Here is a 15,780-nt window from a genome sequence, read left to right on the forward strand (position 1 = left end):
TATTACTCTATGACTCTAATTGGTTTTCTTTGCAGTGGTGGCCCAGGGAGACTGGCTTCTAATCCGGACATTCTCTTAACTGCTTATTGATATGTAAAATGGGAAATTAGGTGCCCATTTGGGAGATTGACGTCAGGTGTGTACATTAGGTGACCAAGTGACTGAGTGCAAGTGGAGAATCAACAGTGGGGATGTTGGTCTGGGAGAGGTCTATATTATTATCTTTATCTTTCTTTCTATCCTTCTTAACCCTCTCTGATGATGGAGAAGAGCAAAGTGACTACAGAGATGAAACAGACCGTGGACAGTATGTTCCTGGTCATTGCTGGTTGCCTGTTACTGCCTTTCTGCATAGAGTGGGCTGTGGAGCAACAGTACTGAATATCAGTTCATTAATGTGTTAATATAATCCCCTCTTTACCACGATGCAGATACAGGCCAGTGATATACTTCTCCCTCACCTTCATATTATCCTAAAGAAAAGCTCTGGTTAAACATATCTCTGTGTCAAAAAAAATCATCAGTCTGCATCAAGAAAATGCATGATCTTCAGCAGAAATGCCACAAGGTCATTGATTGCATTGAGTTGAAAGGGTTGACGATTTGAATCGAGGAAGATTCTTATTATAAATAATTATAAATATTATGTAATTAATTGCCAATAATTACAGACATAAGCAAAGGCAGCTTTTGGTCAGTAAAAATACATACTGTATGAAACAGGCTGATTTCCTGGAATTCACATGGGATGAAACACACGGGCTTCATCCTGACAGTGGACTTCCCGCACCCCTGCACACACCCGGGGGGGAGGAGTCGATGAGATCGCAGCCTTCGCCCTTCGCAAATCAGGAAACTGAAACTTGGATCTGCTCCAGAAAGCCCTGAAGCTGCTATTTCATCACTCTCCGGCGGTGAACTTAATGAACATCACTTGCTGTAAAAACTGCTCCAGTAAAAGTCTTAAACTGCAACAAGAGTTATCAAAACTTACAGAACATCGTAAATTGGTCAATTCACCTGCACTCCATAGAGTGCGGTGAACATTAACATTCACATGTAAATCCAATCGATATCAATATCCCCTTTCCCATGTATGAGTCTAATGTGCACAGTGGGGGGAAGTTTGAAAAGTTCCAGGGGGTAAAAACATAATTGAAGCTTTAAAGCAAGGGTTCCCAACCTGGGGTAAATTTACCCCATGGGTTAAATTTCGCCTGCCCAGGGGGTAAATTTGAACAAAATAATAATGTTAAAAAGAGTATTTTTAAATTTCCCCTTTGTCGGTTGCTTTATTATGGTAGAAATGTAAACTTAAATTACTGAACTAAACAGGGTGGGGGTAAATTTACTTTTGAAAAGTTGCCAGGGGTAAACGGAACGAAAAAGGTTGGGAACCCCTGCTTTAAAGACCAGCTTAAATTATCCAGAGGCCCTCGTTTAACTTAAGTTACCCTCTTCATATTTATAGAAATAAACCATTTTCTGCATGATTGAAAACTACTTGCAAGTTTTCTCTCAAAATGTATATTCTGCTTGCTTATAAGACTTTTAATGTTCTGCTGCTGGGTCCCGAAAACTTCACAGTCCATTGGCTGACTACTTGTCCTTGACACTTTTTTCTACCCCACGCCGCATGTTAGCATAATCCGTTAGCTGGGGCTTGCTCCAGGGTTTTCAGAGAGTAGAGATGAGGCACTGCATGCTGACATTTCACTGAAAGTGGGGATTGTATGCAATGTTGAAACTATATATGTGTCTGTGCATAATATGAAAACTTGTAGCATGGAAGCACTGTAATGAGCAGACTGTGAAAGGAAGAGCTATTTCCTGGAAATCACAGGTTTAAACTCCACCGTGTGGCCAGCATGGAGGGAAATTCCCTCAGAGAGTTTGACAATGTTCACTGCAGAAGAGGATGCAAATGAGAGAAGTGAATCCCCATAAATAGGAGCTGACTGGTCCTCTGCAGCACAACTTGATTCAGCAGAGAGCTACTGCGTTTGCCAGAAGATCCTTCAGCAGACATCTCATCAGCGGCACAAAGTGGAAGATGGACAGAACAGCCAGTGTGACCATCCTCATCCTCCTTCTGTGTGCCATCGCTGCACAGGGTATGTTGAGATGTCTGTACCTGCGGTTTATTTCTTAATGTCCTGTAGCACATAGTATGAGTATATGATTCCCTGGTTCATGTGCTGTTTTCAATGTGCAATGCAATTAAACTTCCAAGTGTGTTAAATGCTCTTTACAATGTAACACTGTTGTGTATGAGAAATCTTTAAAATCTTTTAATTGAAATCAAAACTATCCGTATTAATATAAAACTGATCCAGCAGCCTGACTGCAAACGTAGAACAAAATGCACCAGTAATCTGTTCAAACTTGAGTAACAATGTTTTCATTGTAGCTGTAGCTGCTGTTTTGTCTTTGTGTTTGAGCTTCTCAGTGAAACTCGCAACTTTAGTGAAGGAGTTTGTGCAGGCATCCAATATCCCTCTCTGGGCCATGCATTAATTACTCAAAAGAGCTACAGAAAGTACCAGAACGTTTTGCAGGTTTTGCTCCCATCGGTTCCACGATTAAATCTGAGTGAATGTAATCTTTCCTCAGGTATTCCGATCCTAGGAGCAAATGGACGGTGCCGGTGCAATGGGACCAGCTCTAAAGTTATTCCTCGAAATACCATCCGGAGCCTGAAATTTATCCCCAGAGGATCTAACTGTGAGAACGCAGAGATAATGTGAGTAAATGAGTCATCGCGTCAACTTCAACCTTACTCCCGGATTTCAAGTTGTAATTTAAATAGAGCCATTGCAGTTTCTGTGAATCATATCTTGAATGTCACCTTCTCGTTGCAGTGTCACGCGGAAAAATGGCAAGAAAGTGTGTGTGGATCCTGAAGCCAAGTGGTTGGAGGTGCTTATAACTGCCAACAAAGGTCAGTGTTTTGTGTTTGCCAGAATTCAGACTTCTGTGAATAAATGTAGATGCCGTGGTTTATTTTGCCATGCGAGCGCAGACCACCGTATTAGAGGGCACTCACTGTGTGCTCCTCCCTGCTAAACACTCCCACTAACATTTGACACTTTGGGCTATTTTACTCAAGTACCTTACAAACACGTGGGGGCAGTAAAATCTGGAATGTCAACAATCGATTTGACTACATGTGGCACAGAGCGAAGCCCCAAATCCTCTTACCCACTTTCATTATTAATGTTCCCAGAAGCAGAGGTTGGGACCCTGGAAAGCCACCGGCCGTGCTGGCTGGTTTTATGGTCGCTGTCCACATTGTTGAGACCGGTTGTCACATGGTTTGGAACCCAGCTGAGACCAGACATTGAAGGATGTCTTCTGTTCAAAACAGGGATATTAAAAAATGAAATATTTAATAGTTATCTTCATCATAGGCTGCAACATGGAACATAGGGAGTTGTGGGCATGACTCGATAGGGTGCCAATCGAGCACAATGCTTTGCTTGGATGGTCTCCAGCTTTGTGGTGTTCGAGCTACACTGATCCAGGCAAATGGGAGTATTTTTCACGCTTCTGATTTGTGCCTTGTGGATAGTGAAAATTATGATAAATAGATGTCAGGAGGTAATTCATGGACTTGTTGAACCAGCCAGGTAAAGATGGTAGCTAATAAAATTGGCTGGGACAATGGTTGGCACAAATGCTACCTGGCACCTTTACAGCCTTGCCTGAATGCTGTCATGGTCTTGATATATAATTGCTCAGCGTCACTTGGTGAGGCATAGAAATGGAATTGAACATTGTGCAGTGCCTTTTAGATAATGCACACTGCAGCATCAATGAGTTGCTTACAAACTTCCAAGTCATTGCAATCTGCTCCTTTTTAGGGAAAGTCACTTTGATAATTCCATGAGTTCTGTTGCAGGAGGCACTGTGTGCTGTAATAATGTGGCTAACAATTTAATTATTCAATTATATTTCAGGTGCCAAACAACACAAGTGAACAAAATGAAGCTGCAATCTGAGAGATTCACTTCCACTCCTGGAGTATCTGCCGGGAATGAAGGAGGCTCAGCCATGGGAGTTAACATTGTGATTCACCTTCCAATGGTTCCGTCCAGTGTCGCCCCTTCATTGTTTTCTGGGAATGATCTGTGGTTCCTCCCTGTTACAGGGCATGTTTACATCCCGTCACGGTGCATAATGATGCCTGAGCAAACAACTTAACTTTGTGCCAAGTCCAAAGTTTCTTTTGAGATCTGTGGTATTTAAGGTAGATTGTGAACTTGTGCACTCTGTGGAAATGAGATGAATGCCAGTTGTTGAAATGTAATACCAGCTATGAAAGTAGGAGGTGATGTTTTTAGAATAACTTGAGTTGAATGAATTCCCTGGAGGCATTGTTCAACATGACTGCAGTTCACAAGGGAAGCCAATGATGACCTTGTGGACTGTGCCCCCCCTAAAATTAAGACTAGACGAACTGTGGAATAACATTTCCCCCCAGTTCACAGCCCCTCCCTCCACCACAATCTCTCATGACCCCCAGCTGGTGGCTTGTCATAAATATGGCACGAGCATGAAAGAAATTTGATACCACTCAGTGTCCAGGATTGGGAGAACATAAATTAGCTGATATACATAGTAGAATTATCACTTGTTCCCTCATTAAAATGATCTGAGTTAGGATGGTGATGATGGAAACAATTAACTGAACACATTCCACCTTTTCCTTGAAGATAGGTTGCAATGTTACATCATCTCTATCATTTCCAAAGTTAATTTTCCTTTGTCCCATTCCTTCATTAAAAATCCCGTTCACAGATTGTGAGACTTTGTCGACAACACCGTTGACCAAAAATGGTTGTTCCAGTTTGAACAAACGTACTCTTGTATTAAATTGTGGAACAAAAAGCTGCAAATAGCAGTTGCGTAGTTTTCCAGCAGTGTTTTTGACCATTGATATTTTAACTGGAACTATGGTGTTTCCACTGTAAAATATCAGATTTTAGGATTTATCCAAAGTTTCAAGAAAAAAATTTCTCTGCTGTTGTGATTATTTTGTAAAATACCTACTTTTGAAAAGGTAAATGCTGCTAATAGTCTGATTATCACTGGAGGAAATGACATTTTAAATAGGTCTAATGTCTGTACAATGATTAATATATATCTTTTGCCCTGCGTGAACTTTCACTGACTGGGTTCAGTTGACCAACACATCTGTACAGTTGTTTGTGAATGAATTTGTCGAGCATTCTTTAAATGTATTTTTTTTTAAACAATAAACCAGATTTGCCACGAAAGATATGTTGTCTCCGCATCTGAATTGTCAGTACATAGTTCCGTGTTTCTATATTTGATCAATGAAATACAACGGGGAATGGAGAGCAATGTGAACAGTGCCAAACTTGCAGTGTTGATGGGGTTTCATTTGTTTATTTAACTCCCCACTCCCCAACACAGCACAAATGGACTATACAGGCGTTGGGGCTCAAGTCAAGTCAAGTCAAATTTATTTGTCACATACACATACTCGATGTGCAGTGAAATGAAAGTGGCAATGCCTGCGGGTTGTGCACAAAAAGAATTACAGTTACAGCATATAAATAAAGTTAATAAGTTACTAAACATAGCACAAAAAGTGTCGACAAAAATTTAGTCTCTGGGGTTATAAAAGTTGACAGTCCTGATGGCCTGTGGGAAGAAGCTCCGTCTCATCCTCTCCGTTTTCGCAGCGTGACAGCGGAGGCGTTTGCCTGACCGTAGCAGCTGGAACAGTCCGTTACTGGGGTGGCAGGGGTCCATCATGATCTTGCTTGCTCTGGATCTGCACCTCCTGATGTATAGGTCCTGCAGGGGGACGAGTGTAGTTCCCATGGTGCGTTCTGCCGAAAGCACTACTCTCTGCAGGGCCATCCTGTCCTGGGCAGAGCTGTTCCCAAACCAGACTGTAATGTTGCCGGACAGGATGCTCTCTACAGCCCCAGAGTAGAAGCAATGAAGGATCCTCAGCGACACTCTGAATTTCCTCAGTTGTCTAAGGTGGTAAAGGCGCTGCTTAGCCTTACCCACCAGTGCGGCAATGTGCGTTGCCCATGTCAGATCCTCTGCGATGCGGACTCCCAAGTATTTGAAACTGCTCACCCTATCCACAATAGACCCATTTATCTCCAGTGGCGTGTACGTCCTTGGATGTTTAGCCCTTCTGAAGTCCACAATCAGCTCCTTTGTTTTAGTGACATTCAAGAGGAGGCTATTGTCCTGACACCAGAGTGCCAGATCAGCCACCTCCTCCCGGTAGGCCTTCTCATCGTTGTTGGAGATCCGGCCCACCACCACAGTGTCATCAGCAAACTTGATGATGGAGTTTGAGCTGAACCTGGCCCCACAGTCATGTGTGTACAGGGAATACAGTAGGGGGCTAAGGACGCAGCCCTGGGGGGATCCTATGTTCAGGGTGAGGGAGCTAGATGTGTGTTCCTCCGTCCTGACCACTTGGGGCCTGGCAGTGAGAAAGTCCAGGACCCAGGCACACAGAGGGGTGCTAAGCCCCAGTTCCAGCAGCTTCTCAACCAGTCTGCTGGGGACTATTGTGTTGAATGCTGAACTAAAGTCAATGAACAGCATCCTCACATAGCCCCCCTGGCTGTCCAGATGAGAGAGAGCGGTGTGTAGAACCTGGGAGACCGCATCATCCGTGGACCTGTTCGGACGGTATGCGAACTGTAGTGGGTCCATGTTGCGAGGAAGGAGGGCGCAGATGTGCTTCTTGACTAGCCTCTCAAAGCATTTCATGACAACCGAGGTGAGGGCCACCGGTCGGTAGTCATTTAAACACGCTGGAGAGGCATTCTTTGGATCTTTGATGATGGATCTTTTGAAGCATGCAGGGACCACGGACTTTGCCAAGGAGAGGTTGAATATTGTGGTGAGCACTGGAGCAAGCTGAGTAGCACAAGACTTTAGTACTCGCCCAGATATACCATCTGGGCCTCCAGCTTTCCTCGTGTTCACACGCGTCAGAGCCCACCTCACCTCATGCTCGGACACCGAGAATGTGTGCACATCCCCGGCGGTGGATCCCCCTCCAGCCTCGCTAGCCAGCGCCCCTTCGGTGCTGTTTTTAGACGGCGAGCTGGTGGTGTTACCCGTCTCAAACCGTGCGTAAAAAGAGTTCAGGTCATCAGCTAAGGAGGAGCCGGCACTTCCGGTTGAGGGGGTGCTGGACCTGTAGCTAGTTATAGTCCGTAGCCCCTGCCAAAGGCGCCTGGTGTCCTGCTGCTCCATCTGTGACTCCATCTTGTCCCGGTACCTCTTTTTTGCATCCTTCACTGCCCTTCGCAGTCGGTAGGACTCTCCCTTGTAGTCGTCCATGTTGCCGGATGCCAGGCCGGAGTTGTAAGCAGCGGTGCGAGCATTCAAGAATAGACCTGTCCACCCAGGGTTTTTGGTTAGCGAAGATACTGACCCTTACCGTGGGGATGATGGTATCGGCTATTGTGGCAATGAAGTCCGTAACCGCTTCCGCAAACTCATTTACGGCTCACACAAAATATTGACCTTAGAGGATTTTAACATAATGATACTTGGTCACCAATGTTATTGTACAGAGAATCCAACCAAACTGGGTGTTTGCTCTAAATATTATGTGATCGAAGGATGATTTTTTCTGAAGGTTTCAGGAGCACCTAGTATGGCTCGTCAAGAGTGTTTAATTGTCATTGTACCAGCAAACAAAAAAGCTACTTATCTCATTGTAGAATGGGCCACAAATTAGAACGCTGAATGGTTAATGTTTAGAACTCTCACAAGCGCCAAGTGACATTTATTCAGCTACACCATTCAAGGAACAGATCAGAAAGAATGTCACTGAATGCTACGTTAACCAAGAAAGATTAAAAAATGGTTAGAACACAGAAACTTGTTTCACCAGTTTCATGTTCAGATTCCATAGCCCAACTCGAGCCTTCCGATCTTCTAATAGGTAACAGTGAATGAATATAACTTTATTGTCATTCAAAAACTATACACCAGACGAGTGCATATTTGAACAAAACTCCATTGCATCTGGCTCACAACGTAACACCAAATAATAAAAATAGATTAAAAAAAAAAAGTAACTCACACATAAAAATAATGACGGCGGATTATTGTGAATTCAAGAGTCTGATGGCTCAGGGGGAAGAAGCTATTGCAGAACCTAGCTGTTCTTATGCTGCAGTACCTTTGACCAGAGGGCAGTAGGGTGAACAGTCTATGATGGAGATGGGTGGGGTCTTTAATAATGTTTTTGTCCTTGATCAAGCAGCATTTATGTGCAATGTCCTGGATGGAAGAAAGTGAAATCCCGATGATTTTCTCAGCCGTCTTCACCACTCTGCACGGACCTCCAGTCTGAACCTTTGCAGTCCCCAGACCAGACAGAGGTGCAGCTGGTCAGTATGCTCTCTGTGGTGCCTCTGTAGAAAGTGGTGAGGATGGGATGGGGGAGGTGTGCTCTTCTCATCCGGCGCAGAAAGTGCAAACGTTGCTGGGCTCTCTTGACTAGAGATGCAGTGTTTAGGGACCAGGTCAGACTGTCTGTGATCTGCACCCCCAGGAACTTAGTGCTACAGACTAACTCCACAGCGGTGTCACTGATGTGGAGTGGTGTGTGCCTGCGCCGATTTCTCCTGATGTCAACGATGATCTCCTTTGTTTTGTCGACATTCAGGACCAGATTGTTCGTGTTGCACCAGTCCACCAGTTGTTTCACCTCCTCCATGTAAGCCAGTTCATTGTCATCCCGGATAAGTCCAACAACTGTTGTGTCATCCGCGTACTTCATGATGTGGTTTGTACTGAACCTGACACAACAGTCGTGGGTCATCAGGGTAAACAGCAGTGGACTCGCTAGTTATTCAACTACAACACAGATACAGGGAACAGATCAGCAAGAATGTCACACAATTATGTATTAACCAAGAAACATAAATGAGAACATAGAAGAGTGCAGCACATGAACAGGATCTTCAGTCTGTCTGTATCGACCATGAAGTCAAATTAAGTTAATCCCATCCTCCAGGCACCAAGATTTATGCACTTGTTTTTGTAATTTATCACAGGCTGGGAGGATCCACTTTGCAATTAACATCAAATGGGAAAACAGGAATTCCTGCAAAGGGCTAAAGCTGGCAGCAAGAGGATAGCATGAGTCCATTAAATGTAGGTTTTCTAATTAATAATTCACAGAATGCAAATGTTATTATTCACTCATCCAAATTGCCCCTTGAACTCAACATACGAGGAGCAGGAGACTGTATCATGGACAGGACTGAAGGTGGATAAGTCACTGAGACCAGATGGACCCTAGGGTTCTGAAAGAGTTAACAGTTGAGATTGTAGAGGCATTAGTAGTGATCTTTCAAGAATCACTGGAGCCAGGATTGGTTCCAGAGGACTGGAAAATCGCAAATGTAACTCTACTGTTTAAGAAGGGAACAAGCCAAAAGAAAGAGGAAATTATAGACCAGTTAGACTGACTGTCTTCTGCAATTCTGTATGAAACTGGTTGATTTCCCGGAATTCACATGGGATAAAACACACGGGCTGCATCCTGACAATGGACTTTCCTCACCCCTGCACAAATTCGGGGGAGGAGTAAACATGACTACAGCCTCCGCAATTCACAAATCTGGAAACTGCAACTTGAATCCGCTCCAGAAAGCCCTGAAGCTGATATTTCAACACTCACGGATAGTAAACATAATGAACATTAATTGCTGCAAAACCGGCTCCAGTAAAAGTCTAACCCCTTGCAGCACACTGTGGACCAGCCAGTTCATCTGCAATCCATACAGCTGAGATAGGCATATAATTTCACCACCTGGTGGCACCAGCAATGGCTGCTTCACCAACAGTCTGCCTGCCCTTTCCTTCTTTGTGTTTAAATAGTGTTTGTTAAATGAATGGTTTTAGTGTTCTTTAGCTTGATTTATGTGGGTGGTGGGTTGTAGGGGAATACTTTTTCTAATCTCTTACCTCGATGGAGATGCGATTTTTTCCATATCGTATCTCTGTCTGCACTGCGGCCTAACATCGAGGAGTTGGTGGCCTTTGCTGGAGAGCTTCACCACGGTCACCTGTGGACTTACCATCGCGGAGCCCGCGATCCCTTTGCAAGGAGCTCCAACCGTGGGTGCTTGCGGACAACATCATGGAGCCTATGATCTCTGGTCAGAGACTGACTTCAGGAGCTCCAAGCCACGGGAGTTTCGACCGCCCCGACGCGGGAGTTTTGCCTGCCCTGACGTGGGAGTTTCGATCGCCCCAACGTGGGGGCTTTGACTGCCGTTGATGGATGGTTTGACTGCCCCGACCGCGGGAGAATAAAGAGGAAAATGAAAGAGGACTTTTTTGCGTTCCATCACAGTGAGGAATGTGGGGAATCCACTGTGGTGGATGTCTAGGTTAACTTTTATGTAGGTGTGTGTCTTGTTGCTTTTTTTCCGTATGGCTATATGGTAATTCGCATATTACGGTATCTTAATTGGTACAGGTGACAATAAAAGACCTTTGAAACCTTTAATTTCTATGGATATTAATATTCTGTTTCCCTGGTATGGGTCCAGTGGACATAATAGGAGAGTTCCAGGGTGTCAAAAGGTGAGTGAAGATTTAATAGACTACCAGACCAAGTGGACCCGTTGGGCCCAAAACACTCCTGCATTGCCCACCCTCCTCCCCCACTCCCCCCTCCCCTCTCCCCCCATCCTCCCTCCCCTCCCTCCCCATCTCCTTCACCCCCTCGCCCACTCCACTTCCACCCCCTCGCCCCCCTCCCTCTTCCTACTTCCTCCCCCACCCTACCTCCCTCCCTCCCTCCCTCCCCCTCCCCTCCGTCTCCCTCCAGCCCCCTCTCCCTCCCTCCCCCCTCCCTCTCTCCCCCTCCCCCTAGGGTTGCCTCTCCTGCATTGGTGCACCACCCTCTCCTCCCCCACTCCCTCCTCCCCACTCCCCTCTCCCCCCCACTCTCCCCTCCCCTCTCCTCCCTCTCCTCCCCCTCCCTCCACCCCTTTCCTCCCCCTCCCTCCCCTCCTCCCCCCTCTCCCCCTCCCTCGCCTCCTCCACCCCCCTCTGTCCCCCACCCCCCACCCCCCTCCTCCCCTTCCCCTCCCTCCCTCCCCTCTCCTCCAACCCCTCCCTCCCCACCCCCACACCTCCCCCTCCCCCCCTCCCCCCCTCCCTATATTGATAATAACTTTGGCCTTGTGTACTGTGGTGTGGATTTAGCTGGTGATTCCTGGTCCAATTCCCATACCTCAGGAGCCACCTTTTGCCCAAGCTGGGGGTCACGGATGCAATTCACCAATGCCCTTAAGGCACCATAGAACATATAACAGTACAACACAGGAAGAGGTTCTTCAGTTAAACATGTCTCTGCTACATATGATGCCGTTAATCCCTTCACCTCTGCCTACAGGTGATCCATATCCCTCAATTCCCTGCATATCCACACGCCTCTTGAAGAGCCTCTTAAATGCCACTATCATATATGTCTCCACTATCACCCCATGCAGCATATTCCAGGCACCCATCATTCTCTCTGAAAAACCTGTCCTGCTCATCTCCATTAAATGAGGGTGTCCACCCGAAACGTCACCCATTCCTTCTCTCCAAAGATGTTGCCTGTCCCACAGAGTTACTCCATCATTTTGTGTCTATCTTCCATTAAACCTTTCCTCTCTGACCTTATAACTCTAGTCTTTGACCTTTCCACACCATGAAAGTGGTTCTGACTATCTACTCTTTTTATGCCACTCATAAATGTGTATACTTCTATCAGTTCCTCCCTCAGCTCCTGATTCTTTCAGTCAACCTTTGGTTTGCTGAAGAAAAGTTTGTACGAAGGTCAAGATTTCAGATGTGGGACAAACTTCACAGTCGATCAGGTAGAGAAGCTGCCAGAGGAGATGCCAGAAGAGGTAGTTGAGGCTGGGACTTTCCCAACGTTTAAGAAACAATTAGACAGGTACATGGATAGGACAAGTTTGGAGGGATATTGACCAAGCGCAGGCAGGTGGGACGAGTGTAGCTTTGACATATTGGCCGGTGTGGGAAAGTTCAGCCAAACGGGCTGTTTCCACTCTGTATCACTCTATTACTCTATGACTCTAATTGGTTTTCTTTGCAGTGGTGGCCCAGGGAGACTGGCTTCTAATCCGGACATTCTCTTAACTGCTTATTGATATGTAAAATGGGAAATTAGGTGCCCATTTGGGAGATTGGCGTCAGGTGTGTACATTAGGTGACCAAGTGACTGAGTGCAAGTGGAGAATCAACAGTGGGGATGTTGGTCTGGGAGAGGTCTATATTATTATCTTTATCTTTCTTTCTACCCTTCTTAACCCTCTCTGATGATGAAGAGCAAAGTGACTACAGAGATGAAACAGACCGTGGACAGTATGTTCCTGGTCATTGCTGGTTGCTTGTAACTGCCTTTCTGCATAGAGTGGGCTGTGGAGCAACAGTACTGAATATCAGTTCATTAATGTGTTAATATAATCCCCTCTTTACCACGATGCAGATACAGGCCAGTGATATACTTCTCCCTCACCTTCATATTATCCTAAAGAAAAGCCCTGGTTAAACATATCTCTGTGTCAAAAAAAATCATCAGTCTGCATCAAGAAAATGCATGATTTTCAGCAGAAATGCCACAAGGTCATTGATTGCATTGAGTTACATTAAACATGGAAAGGTTTGACGATTTGAATCGAGGAAGTTTCTTATTATAAATAATTATAAATATGATGTAATTAATTGCCAATGATTACAGACAGAAGCAAAGGCAGCTTTTGGTCAGTAAAAATACATACTGTATGAAACAGGCTGATTTCCTGGAATTCACATGGGATGAAACACACGGGCATCATCCTGACAGTGGACTTCCCGCACCCCTGCACACACCCGGGGGGGAGGAGTCGATGAGATCGCAGCCTTCGCCCTTCGCAAATCAGGAAACTGAAACTTGGATCTGCTCCAGAAAGCCCTGAAGCTGCTATTTCATCACTCTCCGGCGGTGAACTTAATGAACATCACTTGCTGTAGAATCTGCTCCAGTAAAACTGCAACAAGAGTTATCAAAACTTACAGAACATCGTAAATTGGTCAATTCACCTGCACTCCATAGAGTGCTGTGAACATTAACATTCACATGTAAATCCAATGGATATCAATATCCCCTTTCCCATGTATGAGTCTAATGTGCATAGTGGGGGGAAGTTTGAAAAGTTCCAGGGGGTAAAAACATAATTGAAGCTTTAAAGCAAGGGTTCCAAACCTGGGGTAAATTTACCCCAAGGATTACATTTTGCCTGCCCAGGGGGTAAATTTGAACAAAATAATAATGTAAAAAACAGTGTTTTTAAATTTCCCCTTTGTCGGTTGCTTTATTATGGTAGAAGTGTAAACTTAAATTACTGAACTAAACAGGGTGGCGGTAAATTTACTTTTGAAAAGTTGCCAGGGGTAAACGGGACGAAAAAGGTTGGGAACCCCTGCTTTAAAGACTGTATCTTTGGCCTTGTGTACTGTGGTGTTGTTTAGCTGGTGACTCATGCTGACACCTAAAGTCTCTGGTCCTGTGGGGGACCATTTCACTCTCCACAGATGCTGCCTGGCTTGCAGAGTGTTTGCAGTGTATTCCATTGTTATCTGTGCAGGTTATGATGAGACTGGATATTTGCTCCAACTTTGGAGTTTAGACATCCACAGAGGGTAAATGCGGTTAATTCTAGAGGGCCTGCATCATCTCTTTCTGCAGACATACCTGTGGGAAGTGTGGTCACTGTGTCACTGTGTTTATTTTGTCCTTTTCCTTTCAGGGAAACATTCTGTTCATCAATGCAGTGATTTATTTTTTGTAACTCAATGATTTGAATGAAGGTACCCTTCAAACAGCAGATGACTAGAATTTGAAAGATGTGAAATTGAAAGACAGTTGTTCCCGATTGTGGAAAGGATTTGTCTATATTATGAATTTCATTTATATCACCCTTGGTCTCAGTAAGGCAGCAGAATTAGGAAACCTTCTCCTACATGACACAGTCCCAAACACATTGAATTTACAGCAAACCACGTTATTTTAAGGTTCCATAAAGTCACAAGAGTTGGCAGTGGGAGTAGCCACATGGCACTTCAAGCCTGCCCTGTTCAGCAGTAGGATCAGATCAATCTGATATTGGCACTGACTGACAGGTGCCACTCAGCACCACTTTGCTGCCAAATCAAAATAACCCCTGATTCCCTCAGAATTGAGGATTAGATCTTGGCCTTGAATATACTTATTAATAACTCAGACAGCACAGCTCTCTTGGTTAGAATTCTCCAAAGATTCACAATTACTATAAGGTTTCAAGGTCAGTTCATTGTCACATGTACCAGTTAAGGTACAGTGAAATTTGAGTTACCATACAGCCATACTAAGTGAAAAGCAACAAGACACACAACCACATAAAAGTTAACATAAACATCCATCACAGTGAATTCCACATTCGTCACTGTGATGGAAGGCAATAAAGTTCAACCTTCCTCCTCTTTGTTCTCCCACGGTCGGGGCAGTCAAACCATCCGCAGTCGGGGCGATCAAAGCCCCCGCAGCCGACGATGAAGCCTCCGTCGGGGTGAGCGAAACTCCCGCGTTGGGGCAATTGAAACTCTCCGCCGCATGGAGCTCCCTAATCGGCCTCTGCTTACCGTAGACCGCTGGCTTCACGATGTTAAAGTCCACAGGCCACGCGGTTCGAGCTTCGATCCCTGGCAAAGGGATTGCAAGCTCCGTGATGTTAAAGTCCCACAGACTCCTGCGGCTTGGAGCGCCGGGTCGGTCTCCAGGAAAGGCTCCCAACTCCACGATGTTCGGCCACAGTGAGGACGGAGATACGATACGGAAAAAAGTTGCATCTCCGTCAAGGTTAGAGATTGAAAAGTGTTTCCCCCAACCCCCTCCCCCCCACACATAAAACAAACACGAAACACTAAAACATACTTTTAACACATATTAAAAATAACAAAAAAGAAAAAAGGACAGACAGACTGTTGACAAGCTGGTGGCACCACTCGGTCTGAGATAAGATTGAGTTTATTTTATCAGTGATTAATCAAATGCATTGAATTGTTTCAAGCGCATACAGCTGTTTTAAATGTTCTTCTTTTGTCAATTAATGAAAAAATAGAAATTTAAAAATCTTAGGAAGGAAAGAACTGCAGATGCTGGTTTAAATCGAAGGTAGACACAAAATGCTGGAGTAACTCAGAGGGACAGGCAGCATCTCTGGAGAGAAGGAATGGGTGACGTTTCGGGTCGAGACCCTTCTTCAGACTGATGGCAGGGGAGTGGGCAGGACAGAGATAGAATGTAGTTGGAGACATTAAGACTGGTGGGAGAACTGGGAATGGGGGGGATGTAGATAGAGGGAAAGCAAGGGATATTTCGCAAATTGGAAGAACAGCACCACATATTTAGCTTGGGTAGCTTACACCCCAGTGGTATGAACATTGACCTCTAACTTCAAATAGCCCTTGCTTTCCCACCTCCTCCAACCCCTCCCCCTTCCTAGTTCTCCCACCAGCCTTACTGTCTCCGACTACATTCTATCTCTGTCCCGCCCCCTCCCCTGACATGTCTAAAGAAGGGTCTTGACCCGAAACGTCACCCATTCTTTCTCTCCAGAGATACTGCCTGAACACTGATAAGATGCTATCAAAATCATTCAGCCAATGGAATGAAGTTGTCAATCTTTCACTGTGTATTTTATGTGACCA

At 45.1% G+C, this 15,780-nt stretch overlaps 1 protein-coding gene across 1 annotated transcript; it reads left to right on the plus strand.

Annotated features, from left to right (window-relative positions):
• The first annotated feature begins 1,989 nt into the window (after positions 1-1,989).
• Positions 1,990-5,269, plus strand: LOC144599957 (interleukin-8-like). The gene is made up of 4 exons (XM_078411241.1): positions 1,990-2,114; positions 2,614-2,743; positions 2,862-2,941; positions 3,960-5,269. Exons 1-4 carry the CDS (start codon positions 2,054-2,056, stop codon positions 3,977-3,979), a joined length of 291 nt encoding a protein of 96 aa, XP_078267367.1. The 5' UTR covers positions 1,990-2,053; the 3' UTR covers positions 3,980-5,269.
• The last annotated feature ends 10,511 nt before the right edge of the window (positions 5,270-15,780 follow it).

Source organism: Rhinoraja longicauda, chromosome 1 (assembly GCF_053455715.1).
Source record: "Rhinoraja longicauda isolate Sanriku21f chromosome 1, sRhiLon1.1, whole genome shotgun sequence".
Taxonomy (NCBI): Eukaryota; Metazoa; Chordata; class Chondrichthyes; order Rajiformes; family Arhynchobatidae; genus Rhinoraja; species Rhinoraja longicauda.